The sequence below is a fragment of the Dermochelys coriacea genome, chromosome 10 (genome assembly GCF_009764565.3).
Source record: "Dermochelys coriacea isolate rDerCor1 chromosome 10, rDerCor1.pri.v4, whole genome shotgun sequence".
NCBI classification, from domain to species: domain Eukaryota; kingdom Metazoa; phylum Chordata; order Testudines; family Dermochelyidae; genus Dermochelys; species Dermochelys coriacea.
In genome coordinates this window covers 47,459,180-47,475,127 of record NC_050077.1, presented here as the reverse complement: position 1 = coordinate 47,475,127, position 15,948 = coordinate 47,459,180, and the positions used below count along the sequence as shown (strand labels likewise).

At 48.0% G+C, this 15,948-nt stretch overlaps 1 protein-coding gene across 1 annotated transcript; it reads right to left on the bottom strand.

Moving 5' to 3' along the window:
- Positions 1 to 2,428: 2,428 nt before the first annotated feature.
- Positions 2,429 to 14,431, bottom strand: CPLX3 (complexin 3). Its single transcript, XM_038418098.2, has 3 exons — positions 13,870 to 14,431; positions 11,986 to 12,073; positions 2,429 to 3,517 (listed from the first exon to the last, which is right to left on the bottom strand). Exons 1-3 carry the CDS (start codon positions 14,028 to 14,030, stop codon positions 3,293 to 3,295), a joined length of 474 nt encoding a protein of 157 aa, XP_038274026.1. The 5' UTR covers positions 14,031 to 14,431; the 3' UTR covers positions 2,429 to 3,292.
- Positions 14,432 to 15,948: the final 1,517 nt, after the last annotated feature.

Genomic DNA, 15,948 nt, shown 5'->3' with positions numbered 1-15,948 from the left:
GAGTTCCATCCAGTTTTGCTCAGGGAAGTTCTAGGTATGGGGGAACTTGCTGAGAACAGAGCTCACAATCTGGATGTGTGTCCCTCTCATCTAATAAAGCCAACCAGAGTGGATTGTTGGTGGAGATCATGAGTTTAAAGTCAGACATGACCGTCACATCATCTAATCTGACCTTCTGCATATCACAGGCCATCAATACCATCCAGCCACTTCCACTCCATGTTCAATAATCAGAATTAGATCAAAGTATTACAGCTCCCAGGACATAGGCACTGACTCCATGGGTGCTCTGGGGCTCAAGCACCCACGGAAAAAGCCAGCCGCAGCTGTTCAGCAGTGCCACAGATCAGCTGTTTGGCAGCTGGCAGGAGGCACTAGAGGGAGGGTGAAGAGCAGTGAGTGGCAGGTGGGAGGGGGGCTTCAGGTAGAGGAGTGGAGTAGGTGCGGGAAGAGATGGAGCAAGAGTGGGATCTTTGGGAGAGAATGGAGTGGAGGCAGGAAGAGGTGGGGTGAGGGCAGGTCCTTGGGAAAGGGGGTGGAGCGGGTGTGGTAAAAGGTGGAAGGAGGGCAGGGCCTTGGGGGAAGGAGCAGAATGGGGGTGGGGCCTCAGGGTGGAGCACCCACGAGGAAAAATAGAAGTCAGCATCTATATCCCAGGACACTAAACTATGGAGTGCCACAGGCAGAGAACAAGGGGCTGCTCCAATGCAATGGCAGGGGCTAGATGAAGCGAGCTATGCCCAGATGATCCAGGCTTTCCAAAGGAAAGGCAAGATGGTGGCTTCCTTTGCAGGAGCAGTCAGTCATTAGGTCCGTGCTCCAGAAATGTCCTGTGTGGCTGCGCTTTCCAATTATCACCCCACATCTCGTGGGGAGGCAGCTTTGATGTTATCCCGAGAGGCTGCAGACTTCCTCCATCACAGCAAATCCGACCTCTGGGCTGCGTGTGACCTGTGGGGCATCCTTGATGGGTGCTGTCTCCCTGGCGCTGTCTCTGATGAATCTTTCAGAGGGCTCAGAAACCCTGAATACAATTGGCCACCAAGATGTGTTGAATGGGGAGAGGGGATGTGCAGATATTTTTTGTACTATTCCAATGTTTGCTGCAGCTGATCAGGACCTGCTGTGGTTGGAGCTAAAGCTTCACTTCATACTCCTGAGCCTCACCGCTAGGTCGGCCTACATTTTAAGTGTGACCAGGCCTCATGCTAGATCGTGGGTTCTCTACTTTGGGACCAGTCGGCCCTTCCCATGTTGCTAAATGGGAGAAGGGGCCCAGCTTAACCCTAGCTAGATGGGAAGATGGTCCCACACTGTAAAGAGAACCGCTGGCCTTGGTCTGCACTTAAAAATTATATATCAGCACAGCTTTGTTGGGCAGTGGTATGAGAAAAACACACCCCTGACTGACCTAGCTATGCTGGCAAAACCCCCAGTGCAGATGCAACTATGCCAATGGAAGAGCACTTCTGGTGACATAGCGAACGTTTGGGGAGGTGGTATTCCTGCACCGCTTTAGGCAGCATCTTCCCTCGGGGGGCTATGCCGGCACAGGCTCTGTAGTATAGACATAGCCTAAATGATCATAATGGTCCCAAATGGCCTTAAAATACAAGAAATAGCCCTGTGCCTCAATTTCCCTATCTGTAAAATAGGGATAATAATACTTCCCCCTCTCCCAGGGGTGCTAAGGCTCACATCTGTAAAGTACTTTGATGGAAGGTGCTTTGAAAGTGCAAAGTATTTCTTACCATCGTCATTATGAGATGTGGCAGAGTTGCTTGGAGATTTAAGCATTACTCACCTGGACAGGTTATCCTTTCCAGACATTATTTCACCTGGAGAAGGCATCTTTTAGAAATCTTGGCAAAGGTTGGAAAAAGGCTAAGCACTTCAAACATACACACACCCCACAGACAGATCTGAGTCCACTGAGTTAAATGAGGTTGGGAATGAGCGGCAGGGAATGGATCACTTGATGCTTACCTGTTTTGTTCATTCCCTCTGGGGCACCTGGCTTTGGCCACTGTCAGAAGACAGGATGCTGGGCTAGATGGACCTTTGGTCTGACCCAGTATGACCATTATTATGTTCTTAATGCTTTTTAAAAGGGATCACAGTCTAAGTTAGTTCGCTGAGTCCATCCTTGGCTACTGCACAAAGAACACTGACTGTACGGGGGGGAAAAATGGCCCATGCTGGACCACCCATCTTTTTAGCATGGCGATACTGGTGAGACAGAAATGCATAGAGATCTCCTGGTATTTATTCCATCAGCTATATCAATACCATAGAATAAGGAGGGTATATAAGGGGTAGAAAGTCAGACAAAAACTTGGCATGGTTACATCACAATGTATAGATAGATTTTCCTCTCATTACACAGAGTTGAATTATCCTCTTTCCTTCAAGGAACATGAATTCTAGTAGGCCCCATATTGTAGAAGTGACACAGCATTTGAATGCATTTCCAATAAGTGACATTTCTTACACCGAAGGGGATTGTGGTGTAAGCTGACTGAGCCCCAACTGGTCTGAGCTCTATTCCTGACCCTGCCACTGATTTGGGCAAATAGCCTAACCGCTCTGTGCCTCAGTTTCCCCATCTCTAAAATGGGACCGATATAGCTGTCCCTTCCTTTGCCAAGTGCTTTGAGATCAATGCATGAAAGGTGCTATCAAGGCAAAGTAGTAGTATTATTTCTTGGCCTTAATTACGTGGATGTGGGAAATTTCCCTGTCATGGCTTGTGTCTGGAAAGCAAAGGGAACACCGGTCATCTCCTCCAGGAGATTTGCTCCAAATCTCCTTCACCAAGATGGGAGTGAAGGCAGAGCAGCAATGCCAGTCTGCTCCTCTAAAGAGGTTCTTTGCTCCCATTCCCAGGCATGGTTCAGCCACCCTCATCACAACCCTCCCGCCCTTCTGCACTAAACGATTCAAATGGACAGAGGAACATGGTCACCCCCGTGAGCAGTGGTACAGGCAGTTTTAGATCTGAGCTCAGGAGAAGTGGTTGGGGGAGGACAGTGCTGCCTCCTGGCTCTGGCCTTGCACTGGAAAACACACTTCCAAGAGGAACAGGACACGTAAGACTGTTTGGGGGAATCTAGGTGGAGCATGGGTTTAGAAAAGGTATCCAACTCACACAGGTAAGGGTGACAAACTCAGTGGGGTTCCCACTGGTTCATTTTCATACACCATCGTTTCCCCCAGACCATCCATTGCATCCCTCCTCCCTGCAACATTATATGGTTAAGAATAGGATGTTATGTCGAGGGAACCAGCTGCGTCACATAACAGAACACTTTTCAGCTGACTGCTTCAGGTCCTCTAGTGCGGCCTGGGCTTTATCCTTCAGGGAATCAAGGTCCAGGTTCTGGATGTTGGTCAGCTGTCCGATAACAGAGTCCTTTTCCTCTTCCTCCTCGTTGTCTTGCTCGATCATCTTGGCCAACTCCTTTGGGAGCTCCACATCCCCTCCTGCCAACTGGATCTGACTATCATCTGTTTCATTCTACAGGAAGGTCACATCAATCAAAGAGAAGAGCATGAGTGAGTAGTTCAGAATCAGACTCTGGGACAGAGATAAGGAAGGAGAGAACAAGTAGGAAGTGGACGAGATTAGAAGCCCCAGTTCAGCATTGAACTTAATCACTTGCTCAGCATTAAGACTAACATGGCTGCTACTCTGAAAACTGAAATCAAAGAGAGTGGAACATATGCCTCAATGTTTTGCTGAGTAATGCTGGATTTCAGCATATGCTTAACTTTACTCAGGCGCTTAAGTCACCTGCTGAATCAGGACCAGATTGGGGGCATCAGTACACTGACGAACCACAGGATGACTTTGAAAGAGTCGGCACAACAGCTGGAGAGGGTCAGTAGCTATTGCAGAAAAGATTCACGGAAGAAAATTGCCTATGTATTCAAACAAAAATATCAATGCTAATGAGAGCTGGGTGAAAGAGGCAGAGAGACTCGTGAATTAATACATGTTCCTTCACTTTGAACATATTTCCCCCTCTTCTGTGTTTACAGAAACAAACACCTGAGCGATCCACTTACCTGTCACTAATGTTGGTAGAAAATGATTTTTGCCCTGTGTATAAGATGTGCATGTCTGTTTATACACTAGGGACACTGAAACAATATCAAGGGACTGAGCTGACCTTTCAAAACTAAATCAACACAAGGGCAATTTAGAATATTCACAATCAAGTCAGAGAATTTTTAAAAAGTGCTTTTTTGTTGAATGCACTTAAAGAAACCTTAACCTTAACCCTAACCCTAAGTGCTTGAGTTAGTCCCTGAACAAAGAAGGAGACTGAATTTTCATAGATTAAATTGTTCCCAGTGAATCATTTATACAGCTCTAAGCAGACGTACCAAAATAGGAATTAGCCTAAGAAAGAGCAGGTGAAATGGAGGGGGGAGGCAATGCCGGTTAAAGGAAGATATTATTACTCTACTGTCAATTAAATCAATGGGAATTAGGTGCCTAAATACCTTTGAGGATCTAGACTCAAGTGACTGACTTCAGTGGAGTTTCTCCTGATTTGCTATTTATATTGAGGTAGCAGCCAAATCCCTGGTGAAACAGATCAGAAAGAGTAGCTACACAATGGGGCTTTGCAGACAGAAAGTGATTTTGAGCAAGAGAAGGTGAGTTGACAGTACAGCATAATGGCTCACATGACAGATTGCCAGAAAAAAAGATGTACACATTGGCCTATTACTAATTGCCACTCAAAAGGACTGCTGTCTTCTGGCCAGCCGGACAGGTGGCTGCATAGTGCAGTGGTATTGCTAGCGGCTAGGCATTAGCAGGTGAGCATCAGCAAAGGGTTCCCAGTGCAGAGCTGTAGGGAAGGCATGAGAGTGTTGCACTGTGGTTTTTAAGAGGCTGCAGAGCTGGTATTGTATCTAATCCACCAGCCAGATATAAAAAGGAGTCTGATTAATGAGTTAGAGGAACCCATCAGCTAGATAAATGGCATTGCTGTCACATTAGATGCATATCTGGTGGTCATCACTGGGGCAGATGGAGATGCTGGTAGTGGTGCCGTTTTTCTATATCACGTAATGTTTAAATGTCATCAGGGAGCCAATCTGAAGGAAACCATAAAAAGGATCATAACTTCAAGATACATTGTCTAATTTTGATCAAAATTGGCAGAAAACTTCTAAATACAATTGATAGCGCAATTATATACTCAGAACAGTACTGGTTTGGAAAATCTGGGAAATATTTATCCCCAGGTGATATATTTGATGCATTTTCTTGTCCTTTTAGGCCTTTGGGTAAAGCAAAAGTCTGTAGTCACACAACAGTATGAGCTTGTTTCTACCATGTAATACCTCAAAATGTTTGTCCTTATTTGTAGAATGGACTGATATTGAGATGTTTTTCAGTCTGCTATTTTATATTTTATGACTATGGGCTATTGTCCAATGACCCACCAAATGAAATTAATGAGCAGCAGGTTTAAAACAAATAAAAGGAAGTTCTTCTTCATTCAGCGCACAGTCAACCTGTGGAACTCCTTGCCTGAGGAGGTTGTGAAGGCTAGGACTATAACAGGGTTTAAAAGAGAACTGGATAAATTCATGGAGGTTAAGTCCATGAATGGCTATTCACCAGGATGGGTAAGGAATGGTGTCCCTAGCCTCTGTTTGTCAGAAGGTGGAGATGGATGGCAGGAGAGAGATCACTTGATCATTACCTATTAGGTTCACTGCCTCTGGTGTACCTGGCATTGGCCACTGTTGGTAGATAGGATGCTGGGCTGGATGGACCTTTGGTCTGACCCAGTGTGGCCGTTCTTATGTTATTCCTGCATTGGCAACTGATGTTAATGCAGCATATACCATGATGATGAAATATTTTGAGGAGATGCTGCACTCTCTGAGCCAAGACTGGGCCTATGTCGTGTATGATGAAGCAATCTACTGCAAAGCACAGATTATTAAATGGAGGAATCAAAAGGAATTCGACCATGACCACCTTGATGTGGGAGGCATGCATCGTGCAATGAATTTTGTGGGTGATATAGGTAGTGTGATGCAGGAAAGTGGGTTTGAAGACATCCTTGTGGAAGCCAGCAACTATGGTGCTTCTACCATCAGCCATACTCTAAGAGGGAGAGCATATAACTGTGGTGTTTGAATCCACAAACTTATAAACGAGGCAATGAATTGCTTGAAATGGATGGCCCTTGGCCATTCCATGAACAATGGTGAGAAGATGAGGAGAGATACATCTTGGAAAAAATTCAAACCTTCATTGAAGCATTTGAAGCTGTGGAGAAGGCACACAGAGAAGACAGAGTGGAAGCACAGAATGCTGTGGCAGACTTCATGAACAGAAACCAATCAGCTCATGGGACATTTATGTTACCCAAGGAACAATCTGTTCAGATACATTTCTGTTCTGGGAGAACTATGTAATGGATTTCTCCCAGCTACTGATGGATTACAGAGCAGCAAAGAGAGATGATAACAAGTCTAGGGAACTTGAGACATTTGCAGTGTGATCACGTGAATTATGCTAGGTGGGGATGTGTAATTGTAGCAGAAGCCAGATTTCTGGAGGAGAAGCCAGCTAGATATCATGCCCTAGCTGATAGCCAAGGAGCAGTATACCGAGTGGCATATGGCGTGACATGGCCATTGAGCAATCTCTCGGCAAGGACTGTGGGAAGCATCAGCATCTTTGACAAAAGATAAGGTTCTGACTGAGTATTACCTGACTTCACATTTTGAGGCAGTTGTAACAGCTATGACAAAACAAATGTGTGGAATGCAGCCTTCAGCAACAGAGCTCCACCAAGAAGCTACCACACAACGCATGGCTGCAGATGAAACTGCTGTCCCAGATATTAGAAAAGTTGTGACTGAATGACAATTCCTTTTAGCCCTGAACTTGGAATGAGCCCAGATGACAGACAGCCACATGTGAACATTGTAACCTCTACTAGGGCCCCACCTGAAACTGCAGAAACTTTGTGCATGAGAAGAGAGAATGGCCCACAAGAAAGGAAGCAGTTTGTAACCAGTAGGCTGCAAAGGGGTGAGATAGATCTCTTTGATCCCATAGAAAGGTCTAATCTCAAATCATTGGTAATCTCAACAAGACAATCAAACAAAAGAAGCAGCAGACAGCACAAGGGACCACTATTGATTGTCAGATATCCCGCAAGCTGACAGTTATTGCCTAGCGCAGAGATGTTGGTAGCCAGTGTTTGATGAAGTGTGAGCTGGCACCTGTTCCACTTTCCCTCTTCAACTTGGAGGGAACTCTAAAGACCCCAAAGAGCAGCACACTGTCTTGGCTGGAGAAAAATCTATCAATGGTTGAGTTACCAGCCACCTGTGAGCCAACATTAGCTATTACTGACATCATGAGGATTTTGCTGATGCTGTGCACCAATCCTGCCAAGTCAAAGTCTTTCGGGAAGATGTCTGATGAGCTACTGACTGGGGAGGGAGGTGTCCTAGCCGTGGGTTCAAGAGTGATTCACATGTTTTCTGTGACCCAATACATATTTAATAAAAGGGGGAAGTTGAAGTGGCAGACCCCTGTTTGCACCCTTTCTCCTCAAACACAGAAGAGAATGGAGCCAGGTCTTCAACAGCCCAGCTGAGTGTCCTAACTGCTGGGCTAGAGAGGGCTTCTCATGCCAAGCTACTCTTTTGATATTTAGTTAAAGTGGATCAGCTTCAACAGGAAAGATTGAAGAAGCTCATGACTTGTTTCTCCTCAGGCAGCTGGAGGAGTTGAACGAGGGACTTTAGCATCCCACCTGAGTACCCTAACCACTACAGAGGGCTACTCTTGCTTGTTTTTGCCCAACTGATATTTAATTAAAGCCCAGGGGAGCTCGCTGTTCAAATTGCTTTTCCTCATCAGGAAGCAGGAGGAATCAAACTAGAGTCTCCAACAGGCTAGGAGAGCACCCTAAGCACAGAGGGCTACTTTGGCTGCTTTAGCTCACTTAATATTTAATTAAAGTGAAACAGCTGCAACAGGAAAACCTGTGGGAACCCCACTTCTGAACACGTCATCGCCCAGCTGTTAGGACAGTCACTTGTGAGGTAGGAGAGCCCTGTTCAAATCCTGTCTCATCAAGCAACAGGGGTTGACCCAGAGTCTCCCACAACCTGGGTGAGTACCCAAACCACTGGCCCACTGCATGATTCTCACACTCTCTCTGGCCCAATGAATAGTTCATTATGGAATTAAAGTGGATCAGCTTTGACAAGAGATGAGCCCACATCAGAAGATCCCTTAGTTCAGTGATTAGGGCTCTCACTTGAGCGAGGGCAGCTCTCTAATCAAATCCCTTCTGCACACCAGGCAGAGAATTAAACTGACCCAGTCTCTCCTATATTCAGGGTACATACCCCAGCCATTGAGTTACAGTCTAAGGGTGGCTATCTACTCTCCCCCCTCCTTGTATGGTGTTAAGTGGCCTATGAGCCTGGCTACCAGAGCAAGCCCCACAGGGAAGCTATGCAGGGCCCTGCTTATTGCCCCTGGTTTGAGAATCGTGCTGGGGCTTAGGCATGAGCAAGGCCTCTGGTTCCTAGCAGGAGGTAGCAGTGCCTGAAACTGAGACTTAATGTCCTATGTCCCTTTTTGGAGCTGGCTTTATGTGCCTTGGTGTGGTCTGTGTCCCCATGCTTAGCACGCCTGAATTCTGGGCACACACATGCTCAGTTCACGCCCCAGCTCAGCACTGCATGCCTGCTGCATCAGTGCTGTCTGTACCACCGCCTAAAACGCTGCTGGAGTTCTCTCATTATAAAGCCAGGTCAGGGGAAAGGGCAGCTCTATTCACCAAATGACCCCCCAAACTGTACCCCAGATGCTATTTGGGTCTTCATCAGGCATACAAGGTCTCAAACCAAGCTGGTTCTTCATTTGCATTTTACAGCATTTTAAAATTAAACACAAGTCATTTGCCAGGAAGGGAGTTGTATCCCAGGAGCCCCTTGACCATGACCTCAAATTTGCACCACACACATGGTACCCAAAGCCTTCTCCTAGCATATATATTTCCAAGCCAGTCTTACTCTGCCTGTGACCTATAGAGTATCTGGCATTCCATGTCTGGCTCACAACAGCACCACTTTGTAGAACCAAAGTCGAATGGTGCTCAGATTCTTGGCCGTCGGAGTTGTGTGTTGGTCATCTCAGGGGAAGGCTGGTGAGATACATTCTGTATGAACACTGCTCATTTCCCCCTTAGCTTTGTGCAAAAGAAAAATGATTCTTCCCATCCCAAGAACAAGTGGGAAATACCAGCTGTGGTGTGTCAGTAACCTAACTGCAGGCTGTCATTTATAAGCCTGGTCCCATTACCCACAGGATGAGCAGTTTTGAGGGCAAAAAGCAGAAACACTCAGCCATGGTCACACATCAAAGATGATCTGACAGTCCAGGAGGTAGCTCTGTCTCTGCCTGTTGACGGCTTATTGAATTAGGCCCATTACTTTGAATTCATGGAATGGACAGACCTGACCTCAACAGAGCGGTAATGGGGACCCAAGCAGTAGCTGAATCAAATAGCCCTTGCTCAGGATATTAGGAAGATTTGAAAGTAGCTAACTGCAGTCCAGCCCATTGCTGCTTTTTCAGAGGCAGCAGCCTCAGTCTCATTGGTATCTTTGTTACAGTGTGATAAGAAGGAAGCATCTCTGCATAATGGCACTACCCGTTGTTTGCTAAGGACAAAACAAATGAGAAACTGCCATCAACAACGGCCTCCTTCAGGCAGCACCTGAAACATGCTAATTATCAGTCACACATATGAAATCATGCACCAGTTCAGTATCTTTGTGTCCCCTGTCAATAACGGATGGGTGATGGATAGCAGGGGACAGCTTGTTCCTAAAATGATGGTGTTGGCACCTGCTCCAGAAGCCACACTCACCTTTGTGCAGTGTGGCTGTGAGAGGACCTGTGCAACAAGGAGATGCACGTACAACAGGGAAGCTTTGGTGCACTCTGGTGCATGCAGCTGTGGCAAGGACAAGTGCAGCAACAGCGTTTTGAACACATCAGACACAGATTCTAAGAGGGAGTAGAAACGCTTCAACTACCTGCAAATCGTGAACTATTTTAGGGAGTAAATATTGCTCGAAGGGGTGCTGCATTAGCCGTTTAGTGGCTCATAGTTATATGAAGGGGTTATGTAAGCATACATGGTTATACTTTGTTATGCACACGATATATCAGACAAGACTTTCTAAGCCCTTCTTCTAAGAGTTATTACTGTTATATAAGCAATCTACAGATATTGTCATTGTAGTCAGTGACAGTAAGATGATAATAATTACTTGAATATTGCAGGTAGTTCTGGTCACCTCATCTTAAAAAAGATATATTGGAATTGGAAAAGGTACAGAAAAGGGCAACAAAAATGATGAGGGGGATGGAACAGCTTCCATATGAGGAGAGATTAAGAAGACTGGGACTTTTCAGCTTGGAAAAGAGACAACTAAGGGGGGATATGATTGATATAAAATCATGACTGGTGTGGAGAAAGTAAATAAGGAAGTGTTATTTACTCCTTCTCATAACATAAGAGAGAGGGGTCACCAAATGAAATTAATAGGAAGCAGGTTTAAAATGAACAAAAGGAAGTATTTCTTCACACAACGCACAGTCAACCTGAGGAACTTTTTGCCAGAGGATGTTGTGAAGGCCGAGACTATAACAGGGTTCAAAAAAGAATTAGACAAATTCATGGAGGATAGATCCATCAATGGGTATTAGCCAGGATAGGCAGGAATGGTGTCCCTAGCCTCTGTTTGCCAGAAACTGGAAATGGGTGATGGGATGGATCACTTGGTGTTACCTGCTCTGTTCATTCCCTCTGAAGCACCTCGCATTGGCCACTGTCAGAAGACAGGATACGGGGCTAGATGGATCTTTAGTCTGACCCAATATGGCCATTCTTATGTTCTTACAGTTGTACCATGAGTGCTTTAGACTTACATCTCCAGCTGAGCAGATAACCATGTTTTATAATTAAGGGGTAGGGGCCTTATTATTTGCATAGCTTCATAAAAATAACAGACAGAAAAACATTTCTCAAATTAGTCCATTCTACAATTAATGACAAATATTTCAATGCATTACATGGTACAAACAAGCTCATACTGTCGTGCAACTACAGATTTTTGTTTTAACCAAAGGTGTGGGGGGGGGATGGGAAAATGATAAAATATATCACCTGTACTCTTTTGAGTATGTGGTTACATTATCAATTGTATTTCAAAACTTTCTGCCAATTTTCGTTAAAATTAGACAATGTTTCTCTGAGTTATGGCCCTTTTTGTGAGTTTCTGATTTTTTTCCCAATTGGATGCCTGATAACATTTAAATATAAAGTGATATAGAAAAAACTGCACCACTTCCAGCATCTCCATCCACCCTGGTGATGAGCACCAGACATGTGCCAAGCCTGTGATAGCAAAGACATTTTTCTAGCTGATGGGTTACCCCTTAGTGCCCCAAATGGGTCTGGGCCGGTAGACGGGTAGGTAGACAAGGGAAGCAGCAGGGCAATCAATTACAGTAGAAAGGCCTGTGGATAGAGGAAGGCTGAGTGAGAGAGGATGTGACTAGAAGCACAGAGTCTTGCCTTAGTGGAAGTCTTACCCTCCTGGAAACTGACTAGAGCAGAGGGTTCTTAGGAATGCAAACCCTGACTCAGCTGTAGATAGGACACAATCAGCCAAGCCCAGGGCTGATCCCCTCTCTGAGCTCATGCTTCCCCAAGAGCGTGGGGGCGGTGTGGGGCAGGAGTCCTACCTCCTGTACCCCCATCCTGGTGCTTAGCTGGTAGCCAGCCCAGAGACAAGCAGTTAGAAAGAATGCTCTTGAGGAGCCATGGGATGGAATCCAGAGTGTTCCCCCTGAATGCAGGGCTGCTGACAAGGCCACCGAGCTGGTGAGCGCGTCTCGCTCTTTACCTTGGGGAGCCGGTACTTGTCTCTAAAGTGGGTCCGGAGCGTGGCTCTCTCTGCTTTGCGCTGGGTGAACTGGGCATCCCTTTCCATCCTGGAAACAACATTAGAAAACAAAGGCTGTCAGCCTGCTCCCGTTCTGCTCACTAGGCTGGGTTGGGTGAGGAGGTATCCAATGCAGGTCACTAATGCCCATTCCCCGAGCTCACACATGCACTGAATGGAAGCCCTGATCTGATGTGTACCGGTCTTAATTTGCCAGATGGGGCTTGAAGGCTGCTTTCCAACTGGCATCCAAGAGAGGTTTCCCCCACCAGAGCCTCTGTCTCCATCAGCCACACGCAGGGGAATACAGCAGCAGCAGGGAAGGAGTTTACCGCCAGTTTCTATTGCAAACGCCTGCCTGGGCATTATACACAATATAATTAGCACATAACACTTGAGGAAAAAAAACCCGCCAGTGTTTACAGTCAAGAGCAAATACATCGATGAACCTCCCAGGGTTTGCAGCTATTTTGAGCCATCTCTCAGGATCCTTCTAAGTTTAGTTTATTTAATGGTCAGTCAACTGGAGGCTAGAAAGCTGGAACTGGACACAACCTTCTCTTCAGCTTGCTTGATTATTTCTTTCTTCAAGTCAATTACCTTTTCACCTGAATTTCATTGCCACAGAAATCAGTCACTGCATGAGTCCAGTTTGAGCAGCCAATGGGGTGCAGCAAGCGGGCCTGGACAAATTCAGTGACCAGACCGAAGCCCTATTGGGCAGGTGGGGGTAAGGGAGGCGCTTTCTCCAGGCTTGTTTCTGTCAGGTTTGAAGGCTCTGCGTGTGCCGAGGAAGTCTGACTACAATCTGGCCCAGATTGTGGTGACGCCCTTGTGCATGCTATTTCACACCCAACGCCTTCAACACCTACAGACACTCGCCAGCCTTCGCCCAAAAAGCAGGAACCAGAGACACCAAAACAAACTTCGGGGGAGCGCCATAAAAAATAACGGTAGGGGAATGTGGCCCGGGAGGAGAAGACAAACCCATCTCGCCGATGCGAAAGCGGATTAAAAAATAACGGGTGCCATTAAAACTGCATCACTAAAATCCCCCGCCTTCCACAGCCATTTGAACCTATTTATCGCAATGTCTTCTGCCGCTTGGCGTTTCCTTTGAAAAGGCGAAGGCAAGGCGGCCATCTGCTAGCCCTGGGTGTAAACCAACCACCCAACCAAAGACCCCCCCCCCCCGGCCCCGCTTCCCAAACTGCAGGTCTACGCTGGCTCCACTGCGAGTTTCGACCCACGAACACTCGGGGGGTTGAGGACGCGCTGAAGTTAGTTACAGCCCCGCCGCGCGCTCTGCCATGGGGTGAGCTGGGCTTTTAGCCTAATTAGCTAGGAACAATGAGCCTAATTCAGTGGCAGCCCGCCGGTTTGCTGGCTTACAGGAGCGCTGAGTTAGCTGAATGCCTGCTCTGGCAAGGCGCTGCTATAGAGGCAGAGACGCTGGGGAATTTCCCGTACTTCCCCTCTTCACCACACCCCGCGTTTTCCATGCTCCCTTGCCATTTGGAGAGGATTCCTGTCTGGCATCTTCCCTGGGGGGCAATCCCGATTTGCTGGCCAGGAGCCCCTTGATGCATTGAGCAAAAAACCCGAACGCCTCTGACATTTTTTGGAGGGGGCGGGGGGCATGAATCTCGTGGACCAGTTTAACAGGCTTTTTTTAACCTGCTCCTGAAGGGAAAGCCCGTCAGGGGAGCAGAGAAGGTGGGTGAAGGGCTTCCACGGTCCGAGGGCATCTGCCCTAGGCGGGAGATGGAGGTGGCCAGAAGGGTTAGCCGGAGCGTCACACACCGCAAGCCCCCCAGGCGCGCTCCGGGAGCCCAGAGCACTTACTTTTCCTCCACTAGCTGCTTCTGGTATTCTTCATACTCCTCCCGCGTCATCCCCTGGGCTTCGGCCGGGGACTTCTCGCCATCCCCCTTCTCCTCGCCGCCCAGCCCCCCGGCCAGGTTCTTCAGCTGGCCGCCCACCATGGACTTCACCATGAACGCCATGGCGGGGCGCGAGTTGGGGCTCGGCTGAGCGAGAAGCAGGGGCGCGGCTGGAGCGCTCTGCGTGCGCTCGGCTCTCGGCGCCCGGGCTCAGACCAGCCCCGCTCCGCCTGCCATGGGTGAGCGGCCCCGCTCTGCAGGGAGGTTTCCGGGTCAGCACCACAGCCGATGGACAGCTCCGAGCGCCTCCGCCTGGCTTGGCCGCGCGGCCAGCGCCTCTCTGGGATGCGCTCGACGGGCTCCGGGACAAGGTTCAGCACCGCAAGGCGTGGACAGCTCCAGCGGCGCGGGGTTGCGTGTGGGCCGGAGAGGGGAGAGGGCTCCCCGCCGTCTGGAGGGGAACGTGACTCCAGCGGTGCTGAGCTAGTCTGAGCTCAACTCGCAGCCTCCCCAAGCTTTACTCTGCCCACTCGCTCCCCCTCCCCACCCCACCCACCACGCCCCTTTGGAAAGGAGGATTAACTTGTTTACTGGTGTGACGCCAGCAGACCACATGGCTCCAGCCCCAGGCTCCAGTTTACAACCCTCGCCCTCGCCCCGTGCAGCTAAAACATGGGGCGGAGGAGAGCGAATTAACATCGGGAGGCTTTTTTCACACCCTGGCGGCAGCGTGTGTGTGGCTGAGAACGAGAGCGAATAGCTGGAGATGTATGCACGTTCTGCAGCGCATCCCTATGGGCGAACAGCGGGCAAAAGAAATCATCCGCCAAAATTAAAATCCGGCCTCATCGCTGTAAGAGCGATAAAATCGGCCCCCTCCCCGCCTTTCAAGAGTGAGTATTGGCGCTGAGGGCAGTAGCTTGCCTCGCTAGAATAGTGCTAACAATGGCAGTCATGAAAGTTTCCAGTGTTTTAATGGAGGGGTTCTCAAACTTCATTGCACCGTGACCCGCTTCTGACAACAAAAAATACTACATGAGGGCGCGGGGTTGACCGAAGCCTGAGCCCACCTGAGCGCCATCACCCCAGGCAGGGAGGAAGGGGGGGGGGACGGCTCGGCAGTGGGGCTTGGGCTTTGGCCCCAGGGCCCAACAAGTCTAACGCCGGCCCAGGTGACCCCCTCTAAAATAGGTCACACAGCAACCCACTTTGGGGTCCTGACCCACAGTTTGAGAACTGCTGTTTTAATCTGCTAGATTAAAACCAAATAAATAAAACAATTCTACTGAGCCTGAGCAGGGGTTTTGCTGTGGTGGCCATTACTGATGCTTGGGAGACTCGTGTGTCATCAGTGATGGCTCCCAGTTCAGCCTGTCTTGGGGATGCTTGCTAGAAAGTGAGAGGAAGCCATTTACAGAGGGAACTGCTGTGTGCCACGTGCAAGATAACGCCAGACGTCAACCCTCCTCTTCGATTTGTTGTTTGGAAAGAAGGCGGGGGGGGGGGGGGGGAGAAAAAAAAACCTTGCAAAGATAGAGCCATCTCAACAAGCCAGCCAGCTCTTGCAGTCACTGCTGCTTCAATGGAGACGGGGTAACTTTCACAACGAATCAGTGACCGCCAAGACAAAGTGGTTTCCAGACAGCAGCTTCAGCACCATAATACATTTAATCACCCAGACCACACGTTAGCTCATGGACCACAACACACAAACGTGGTACAATGGCTCCTTTACTTTAGCTACAGTCCCAACATCAAACGGGAAAAAATGTAATTGACATAGACAGTGGAGCCTTGCCCCAAATCTATCAAGTTCAGAATAACATATGCTCCAGTCCGTTCATTGAAGGACACAGCCCAAGTTATTTGCAGGAATAAATATGTTTTTTCCCCCAATGGAGGGTTTTTCCTGATTTAGACTTTCCCCTTTAAAAAAAAAATCATTCCTTGATGGCCCCATCTGCTTGCTCACTGCAGTGAGCAACAAGGAAAGCCCTTTCAAATGCATTTAGAGAATAGAGAGAGAGCTCAGAGCTACAGT

What these genes read in the sequence shown, in the direction of transcription:
- CPLX3 (XM_038418098.2), bottom strand. Translation starts at nt 14,030, where the DNA reads ATGGCGTTCATGGTGAAGTCCATGGTGGGCGGCCAGCTGAAGAACCTG. An exon ending in AAGCAGCTAGTGGAGGAAAA is followed by an intron (nt 12,074 to 13,869) that starts GTAAGTGCTCTG and finishes TGTTGTTTCCAG; the next exon opens with GATGGAAAGGGATGCCCAGT. An exon ending in ACAAGTACCGGCTCCCCAAG is followed by an intron (nt 3,518 to 11,985) that starts GTAAAGAGCGAG and finishes ACCTTCCTGTAG; the next exon opens with AATGAAACAGATGATAGTCA.